General features: G+C 49.4%; 1 protein-coding gene across 1 annotated transcript; it reads left to right on the top strand.

The window, feature by feature from the left end:
• Nucleotides 1-1,704: 1,704 nt before the first annotated feature.
• Nucleotides 1,705-3,304, top strand: LOC124027449 (src kinase-associated phosphoprotein 2-like). The gene is made up of 2 exons (XM_046339873.1): nt 1,705-1,817; nt 3,093-3,304. The coding sequence occupies exons 1-2, from the start codon at nt 1,727-1,729 to the stop codon at nt 3,287-3,289; spliced, it is 288 nt and encodes a 95-aa protein (XP_046195829.1). The 5' UTR covers nt 1,705-1,726; the 3' UTR covers nt 3,290-3,304.
• Nucleotides 3,305-9,535: the final 6,231 nt, after the last annotated feature.

Below are 9,535 nucleotides of genomic sequence, written 5' to 3'. Positions count from 1 at the left end.
CTCTGTCTGGGGCCATTTACATCCCTCATGTTAACCAGACCCACATCTGACCCTCTCTGTCTGGGGTCATTTACATCCCTCACGTTAACCAGACCCACATCTGACCCTCTCTCTGTCTGGGGCCATTTACATCCCTCACGTTAACCAGACCCACATCTGACCCTCTCTGTCTGGGGCCATTTACATCGTTAACCAGACCCACATCTGACCCCTCTCTGTCTGGGGCCATTTACATCCCTCACGTTAACCAGACCCACATCTGACCCTCTCTCTGTCTGGGGCCATTTACATCCCTCACGTTAACCAGACCCACATCTGACCTCTCTCTGTCTGGGGCCATTTACATCCCTCACGTTAACCAGACCCACATCTGACCCCTCTCTGTCTGGGGCCATCCCTCACGTTAACCAGACCCACATCTGATCCATCCCTCACGTTAACCAGACCCACATCTGACCCTCTCTCTGTCTGGGGCCATTTACATCCCTCACGTTAACCAGACCCACATCTGACCCTCTCTCTGTCTGGGGCCATTTACATCCCTCACGTTAACCAGACCCACATCTGACCCTCTCTGTCTGGGGCCATTTACATCCCTCACGTTAACCAGACCCACATCTGACCCTCTCTCTGTCTGGGGCCATTTACATCCCTCACGTTAACCAGACCCACATCTGACCCCTCTCTCTGTCTGGGGCCATTTACATCCCTCACGTTAACCAGACCCACATCTGACCCTCTCTGTCCTGGGGCCATTTACATCCCTCACGTTAACCAGACCCACATCTGACCCTCTCTGTCCTGGGGCCATTTACATCCCTCACGTTAACCAGACCCACATCTGACCCTCTCTGTCTGGGGCCATTTACATCCCTCACGTTAACCAGACCCACATCTGACCCTCTCTCTGTCTGGGGCCATTTACATCCCTCACGTTAACCAGACCCACATCTGACCCTCTCTCTGTCTGGGGCCATCCCTTTACGTTAACCAGACCCACATCTGACCCTCTCTGTCTGGGGCCATTTACATCCCTCACGTTAACCAGACCACATCTGACCCTCTCTGTCCTGGGGCCATTTACATCCCTCATCCAGACCCACATCTGACCCCTCTCTGTCTGGGGCCATTTACATCCCTCACGTTAACCAGACCCACATCCTGACCCTCTCTGTCCTGGGGCCATTTACATCCCTCACATCTGACCCCATCTGACCCTCTCTGTCTGGGGCCATTTACATCCCTCACGTTATCCAGACCCACACCTGACCCTCTCTCTGTCCTGGGGCCATTTACATCCCTCACGTTATCCAGACCCACACCTGACCCTCTCTCTGTCCTGGGGCCATTTACATCCTCACGTTAACCAGACCCACACCTGACCCTCTCTCTGTCCTGGGGCCATTTACATCCCTCACGTTATCCAGACCCACACCTGACCCTCTCTCTGTCCTGGGGCCATTTGACCCTCTCTCTGTCCTGGGGCCATTTACATCCCTCACGTTATCCAGACCCACACCTGACCCCCTCTCTCTGTCCTGGGGCCATTTACATCCCCCTCACGACCCTCTCTCTGTTGTCCAGACCCAAACTCTCTTTGTCCTGGGGCCATTTACAGTCTCAGAGTAGAAGTGCTGATCTGGGATCAAGTCCCCCATGTTCATGTGATGTCATTCATTAGGATTTATCTCTCTCTCTCTCTTTATCTCTCCCAACAGAGGAGGACATGTCCGCTCCTCCCTTGCCCACACCTCCAAAGCCCAAGGTGGAACCACCCACGCCACACAGCAAACCCACCCCACCCACTACAGCTGCAGGTAAGTGGAGAGAGAGACCTGCCTGCACCCTCCGCCTCTCATCCTTTAACCTCACCAAACACAGACTTCAGAGTGGTTCAGATCTTTGCAGATGCCAGTTTAGAGAGAAGGCCTTCTGAGACACTGTGAAAGGGAAGTCGTGATGACATGGACAGGAAGTCCCTGTGAAAAAGCAACTCGGGGGCATTTCACACTGTTCTTGAAATAAACACATTTCAGTTAGATCCTACTAGTTCTGCATTTAACCACATGCCTTTGCATAACGTCAGCACAAACAAACTGGAAGCTACGTTTAACCACTCACACAAGAGATGTTCTGAGTGTTGTGTTACCATGTATACAAGCTATAGAGGCTCAGTCCCCTGTACATTTCATAGGGGAAAACCGAGACGTTTAGTTTATTCATTAGATCATAAAAAAAAACAAGCCCACATAAATCTTGAAAATCCATACATGCACATTAGTAAAATCCTGGAGGATAACACAGAGTCTGGGACTTATTTCCATTGTGGTCCTCCTGAGGTAAGATGGCTGGGTAACATCCAACAGGTTGAACACCATATGACAGGAAGATAAAACACAGAAGAAGAACATCTGTTATCATTGCAGTTGTATCATAATGTACAGTCAAATGTCATTTTTACAGCTGCCCAGAGAGGACCTGGTCTTTATGAGTGGAGGCAACACATTCTGCTCTGAGGCTCCAGTATACCACAGAGTCTCTTTCCCAGCACTACTCCTCAACCTTTAGAAGCACACATCAGCAACACCTGATCTGGTGCTGTGATTGTGTGCATCTCTAACATGGGGAAAGTTATCAGTCAGATATCTGGGCACAGAACATAGAGGAGGAGAGGGCGACAGGGAGGGAGAGATGACTAGTCTATTGTTCTGTCAGAGGAAGACCTCTTGTTAGCTCTCTACCACTTCAGAGAGGGCGACAGGGAGGGAGAGATGACTAGTCTATTGTTCTGTCAGAGGAAGACCTCTTGTTAGCTCTCTACCACTTCAGAGAGGGCGACAGGGAGGGAGAGATGACTAGTCTATTGTTCTGTTAGAGGAAGACCTCTTGTTAGCTCTCTACCACCTCAGAGAGGGCGACAGGGAGGGAGAGATGACTAGTCTATTGTTCTGTCAGAGGAAGACCTCTTGTTAGCTCTCTACCACCTGAGTAGGTTACACACCATGACATCACAATAACCACCCATGTACTGTAGAGACTGGGGAACATTTTGATTGATCCATCTCTCCAATAATCTCTCTCTGTCTATCTAGTGAATAAGATCACAGACTACCAGAACTACTATCAGGGGATATGGGACTGTACAGGAGATCAACCAGATGAACTGTCCTTCAGACGGGGAGACGCCATCTACATCCTCAGCAAGGTTGGTCTGGGCTGTAGGAACCAACCCTCCTCATCCTCACTCTCACCTCCAGACAGGGATCATCAGCAGTCCTTAGAGGTTTAGGATGATCTCCTTTTCACAGGCTTAAGGCTGCTCGACGCGGGTCCTGCTCGACGCGGGTCCTGCTTCGACGCGGGTCCTGCTCGACGCGGGTCCTGCTCGACGCGGGTCCTGCTCGACGCGGGTCCTGCTTCGACGCGGGTCCTGCTTCAACGCGGGTCCTGCTTCGACGCGGGTCCTGCTCGACGCGGGTCCTGCTCGTTGTGAAGAGCTATAGACACACATGATGCACTTATTCAATCATTCATATCTTCCACAATGGCTTGACATGTTCCATGACATAGCAAATAGTTTGCAAAAAATCCTAAGCAGCTGATAAGCATGATAAGAGTTAAAACATGTTATATTACCTAGTTATCTTCTTAGAAGACAGTTGGTTTGCCTTCTTATGCCAAGTGTTACTAGATTCTGTGGTATTTCTAAAGGTCTCTATGAATGGCTGCACCAGACCAGACAGACCACCTAAAGTGGTCAGTTATTGCTGAACCCTCTGAGGAGTAGACATTTCATATGGCAGGGGCTGGCCTGTAGCCCGTAGCCCGTAGCCCGTAGCCCGTAGCCCGTAGCCTGAACGGCAGGCTGAGGTGGGCCTGGGTCTGGGCCCTCTCTGTCTGTGTCCCAAATGTCACCTTATTACCTACATGTGCACTACGTTTGACCAGGACCCATAGGACACTACTGATCCATAGGGCTTTGGTGACAAGCAGTGTACTATGTAGGGAATAAGGTGCCTTTAAAGGATGCAGCCTCTCTCTGTCTCTCTGTCTCTCTGTCTCTCTGTCTCTCTGTCTCTCTGTCTCTCTGTCTCTCTCTGTCTCTCTCTGTCTCTCTGTCTCTCTCTGTCTCTCTCTCTCTGTCTCTCTCTGTCTCTCTCTGTCTCTCTCTGTCTCTCTCTGTCTCTGTCTCTCTCTGGCCTCTGTGTGATGGGGATTAGTTGTCACAATGGAAAGGTTTTAGTGTTCTTGGCTAGGTGTCCCTCTCACCTAGCCAGGCATGGCCTTAATGGGGATGTGTGTTCTCAAGAAACGGCAGGTCCTCCACTCAGTCAGACCAGGTGAGGACGTGTTCTGGGAGCCCAATTTCCGAGGCTTGTCAGCTAGCGAGGTGTAGGAGGGTGTTTGTATGCCAGGTGTGGGGAATTAAAGGGCGATTGTGTGGAGTGCCCTAAAATATGAATCCATTAATGGATTAAACATTGTTACATTGTTGATGTGTAATCAGCCATTTAAATCATCTCTCCAATATGTTGTAATTGAAGGCTGCGTAACCCACTACATAGTTTGAACCTGCGTCATCCATTCACTTTCTTAGTGATTTAATGACAGATGTATTTGCGGAGCGTCACTGGACAAAATAATTAAACTTTGCAGTGTTTCACATCAGTCTCTTATTGTGGTGAATACAATGCAGTAGTCAATGAGGAAGGTCCTCAAGCGTTCAGACTGGAGGGCTGGAAGAAATATATACAGAGTTTCTACTGAGACTCAATGAAAGTGCTGTTTTTATGATCAAGCCTGCCATCTAGTGGTTGATATAAGAACTGTCAGCTTCAGTTTCTGAAAACGACTGACCGCCTTTCTTTACCAACCGTGCAGTTTATTACGGTGTGATGATTTATTATCTATTCACCCATGTTATCATTCTATGGCCAAAGTGTTTAATTCTACCTGAAAGGGTGAATGATCATAGATGCTGTACAATGCCAATGTGCAGAGTAGACAAACATGTCAACACAACAGCCCACATCCGGCTTCTCTTCCTGTATCGAAGAGAAGCAGGATTCACGTTGTCCTTTCATTGGGTTATAGTGTGCAGACTGAAAGAGCCTTCAGTTGACCTGGAACCTTGGTGTTGGGGGTTGTGTTCTGCTGGGAGGGAATGACCATAAAACCTGTCTGGATGCTCACACAGACCAGCTGCACCAGGAGGAGGAGGAAGGGCTGCACACACACACACACTCCCACTATCCAGAGACCAGGAATAGCCTGAGCGAACAGTGCCCCCCCCCCAGCTGCCAGACCCCCCAGAGTGTTAGAGGGTGTTGTATCAGGCTATCTAACCTAAAGTAGCCTGCTGCACAGTGTGTGTGTGTGTACTTGTTTGTGTGCTCACATGTTGTCACAGTGTGGGGTCTGTGCTCCCTCCTTCCTCATAAGTCCCATATACCTCCAGTGTATTAGTGAGGCCCAGCTTCCAGCCCCCAACACTCAGTCAGGCAGCCATGACTTACCTAGCAGCAGACAACACTGGGCTGGTCCTGACACCACACTGAGGTGTGGCTGACTTCTACAACAGACACAGGAAGCTTACACACACAGAACCCTGTATCACTCCCAGGGGGCTTGGGACCAAATGTCAATTCCATCATGTCACACATTAACAAGACGATTGTGACATTCACATAATGGCATAAACACTGATGTGTTTCAGTGTGTAGTTAATTAGATGAGGTAATTGGCTTCAGCTCTCTGCATGGCATCGTCTTCGGACATGCTGGCATAGCTCTGGTCCAGGCCATTACATATGGCTGGCATAGCTCTGGTCCAGGGCGTTACATATGGCTGGCATAGCTCTGGTCCAGGGCGTTACATATGGCTGGCATAGCTCTGGCCCAGGGCGTTACATATGGCTGGCATAGCTCTGGTCCAGGGCGTTACATATGGCTGGCATAGCTCTGGTCCAGGGTGTTACATATGGCTGGCATAGCTCTGGTCCAGGGTGTTACATATGGCTGGCATAGCTCTGGTCCAGGGTGTTACATATGGCTGGCATAGCTCTGGCCCAGGGTGTTACATATGGCTGGCATAGCTCTGGCCCAGGGTGTTACATATGGCTGGTGTAGCTCTGGCCCAGGGTGTTACATATGGCTAGTATTGCCGTGGACCAGGGTGTTACATATGGCTAGTATTGCCGTGGTCCAGGGTGTTACATATGGCTAGGTGTAGCTCTGGTCCAGGGTGTTACATATGGCTGGCATAGCTCTGGTCCAGGGTGTTACATATGGCTGGTATAGCTCTGGTCCAGGGTGTTACATATGGCAGCATGTAGCTCTGGTCCAGGGTGTTACATATGGCTAGTATTGCCGTGGACCAGGGTGTTACATATGGCAGGTGTAGCTCTGGTCCAGGGTGTTACATATGGCTGGCATAGCTCTGGCCCAGGGTGTTACATATGGCTGGCATAGCTTTGGCCCAGGGTGTTACATATGGTGTAGCTCTGGTCCAGGGTGTTACATATGGCTGTATAGCTCTGGTCCAGGGTGTTACATATGGCTGGTATAGCTCTGGTCCAGGGTGTTACATATGGCTAGTATTGCCGTGGTCCAGGGTGTTACATATGGCTAGTATTGCCGTGGTCCAGGGTGTTACATATGGCTAGTATTGCCGTGGTCCAGGGTGTTACATATGGCTAGTATTGCCGTGGACCAGTGCTAACATGGCGTCATACTCTATCATCAGACTGCCCTTCATCATGCCTGACCTGAGGTCCTCAACATGGACACGTTACCAGCATCCACTAGTCTGTATTATGTGAGCAGGCCAGGGCCAGGAGTATCACCCTGAACAGGAGAAACTCTGGGCCCTACATGGGAGTGATAGTCTCTCAGCCCCCCAGCCCCAGTGTCTGTCAGCCCCAGGGAAGACTTTCATGTGAGGTCAGGCTCCTAGGAACTGAGAAAAGGGTGTTAGGGGGATAGAGGCTGCTGCTGTATGGGGCACCAGCCACACGCTGCTCTGCTGCCTAACTGGGCTCATATCTGTGTGGGCTGGTGATGGTTCTCCAGCGTGGTGTGTAACCGGGCCTGAGACCTCAGAACGTCTATTAGCTCTAGATGCATCTCCTCTGTTTTTATTTTGTTTTTACAACAAATGCATTGTAGTGTATTCAATGATACGACATGCTCTCTGTTCACTCTACTTTGATCTGTTTTCTCTCCTCTCTCTCTCTGTTTTCTCTCCTCTCTCTCTTTTCTCTCTCTGTTTTCTTTTCTCTCTCTGTTTTCTCTCCTCTCCTCTCTGTTTTTCTCTCTGGCTCTGTTTTCTCTCCTCTGTTTTCTCTCCTCTGTTTTCTCTCCTCTGTTTTCTCTCTCTGTTTTGTCTCCTCTCTCTCTCTGACCAGGGTGTTTTTGCCTGTTTTCTCTCTCTCTGTTTTGTTCCTCTCTCTCTCTGTTTTCTCCTCTCTCTCTGTTTTGTTACTCTCTCTCTCTGTCTTCCTCTCTCTCTCTGTTTTCTTCCTCTCTCTCTCTGTTTTCTCTCCTCTCTCTCTCTGTTTTGTCTACTCTCTCTCTCTGTTTTCTCTCCTCTCTCCAGGGTGTTTCATATCTCTAGTATTGCCTGTTTTCTCTCTCTCTATGGCCCCTCCTCTCTCTGTTTGTTCTCCTCTCTCTCTCTCTCTCTCGTCTCTCTCTCTCCTCTCTCTCTGTTTTCTCTCCTCTCTCTCTCTCTGTTTTTTCTATCTCTATTGCTCTCTCCTCTGTTTCTCTCCTCTCTATTCTCTCCTCTCTCAGGGTGTTTCATCTCCTCCCTATTCTCTGTTTTCTCTCCTGTTACTCTCTCTGTTTTCTCTCTCTCTCTCTGTTTTCTCATCTCTCTCGCTCTCTGTTTTCTCTCCTCCCCTCTCTCTCTCTGTTTTCTCTCCTCCCTCTAGCTCTCTGTTTTCTCTCCTCCCTCTCTGGCTCTGTTTTCTCTCCTCCCTCTCTCGCTCTCTGTTTCTCTGGCTCCTTCTCGTCCAGGGTGTCTACTCTCGCTCTCTGTTTTCTCTCTCTCTCTCTCTCTCTCTGTTTTCTCTCCTCCCTCTCTCTTTTCTCAGGGTGTTACATATCTCTGTATTTCTCTCCAGGGTGTCTCATCTGGCTCTCTCCTCTCTCTCTCTGTGTTTCTCTGGCTAGTATTCTCGTTTTCTCTCCTCCTCTCTGTTACTCTCTGTTTTCTCTCCTCTCTCTCTCTGTTTTCTATGGCTAGTATCTCTCGTCTCTCTGTGTTTCATCCTGGCTCTCTGTTTTCTCTCCTCCCTCTCAGGGTTTTCTCATATCTCTCTGTTTTCTCTCTCTCTCTGTGTTACATCTCCCCTCTCTCTGTTTTCTCTCCTCCTCTCTCTCTGTTTTTCTCCTCTCTCTGTTTTATTGCCTCTCTCTCTCTGTTTCTCTGGCTCTCTCTTCTCTCCTCTCTCTCTCTGTTTTCTCTCCTCTCTCTCTGTTTCTCTCTCTTTCTCTCTGTATTCCCTCTCTGTTTTCTCTCTTTCTCTCCAGGGTGTTCTCGCTCTCTGTTTTCTCCCTCCCTCTCTCTGTTTTACTCCTCTCTCTCTGTTTTCCTCTCTCTCTGTTTTCTCTCCTCCCTCTCTCTGTTTTCTCTCTCTCTGTATTCCTCCCGCTCTCTGTTTCTCTCTCCCGTTCTCTGTTTTCTCTCTCTCTCTCTGTTTTTCCTCCCTGGACTCTGTTTTGTTCCTCTCTCTCTGTATTCTCTCTCAGGCTCTCTGTTTTCTCTAGTCTTCTCGTCTCTCTCTCTCTCTACATTTCTCTCCTCCCTTGCTCTCCAGGGTCTCTTTATGGCTCTCTCTGTTTTCTCTCTCCTCTCTGTTACTCTCTGGCTTTCTCTCCCTCTCTCTCTGTTTTCTGGCTCTCTCTCTCTGCTTTCTGTTTTCTGTCCTCCATCTCTCTCTGTTTTCTCTCCTCCCTCTCTCTGTGTTACTCTGGCTCTGTTTTCTCTTGCCTCTGGCTCTCTGTTTCTCTGGCTCTCTCTGTTTTCTCTCCTGTTACCTCTCTAGTTTGCCGTGGACCAGGGTGTTACATCGCTCTCTGTTTTATTCCGTGGTCCTCTGTTTTCTCTCTGGCTCTCGCTCTCTGTTTTCTCTCCTCTCTCTCTCGCTCTCTGTATTGCTCTCTCTGTCTCTGGCTCTGTTTTCTCCGCTCTCTGTTTTACTCCTATGGCTCTCTGTTTTCCTCCTCCTCCTCTCTGTTACTATGGCTAGTATTCCTGCTCCAGTTTTGTTCCTCCCCTCTCTCTGTTTTCTCTGCCCTCTCTCGCTCTCTGTTACATCTGGCTCTCTATTGCCGTCCTCCAGGGTGTTACATATGCTCTCTGTTTGCCTCTCCCCTCTCTCTGTTTTCTCTCCTCCCTCTAGTTTTCTCTCCTCCCAGGGTGCTCTCTGTTTAGTCTCTCCTCCCTGGACTCTCTGTTTCTCTCCTCCCTCTCTATTCTCCGTCTCTCTCTGTTTCTCTCTCCCTCTCTCTCTCCCGCTCTCTGTTTTCTC

Source organism: Oncorhynchus gorbuscha, unplaced genomic scaffold, assembly GCF_021184085.1.
Source record: "Oncorhynchus gorbuscha isolate QuinsamMale2020 ecotype Even-year unplaced genomic scaffold, OgorEven_v1.0 Un_scaffold_3240, whole genome shotgun sequence".
In the NCBI taxonomy this organism is placed as follows: Eukaryota; Metazoa; Chordata; class Actinopteri; order Salmoniformes; family Salmonidae; genus Oncorhynchus; species Oncorhynchus gorbuscha.
This window is presented reverse-complemented; position numbering and strand designations above follow the sequence as displayed.

Coding starts and splice junctions, on each gene's coding strand:
- LOC124027449 (XM_046339873.1), top strand. CDS start 1,727: ATGTCCGCTCCTCCCTTGCCCACACCTCCAAAGCCCAAGGTGGAACCA. Junction 1,818..3,092: donor CCCACCCACTACAGCTGCAG/GTAAGTGGAGAG, acceptor CTGTCTATCTAG/TGAATAAGATCACAGACTAC.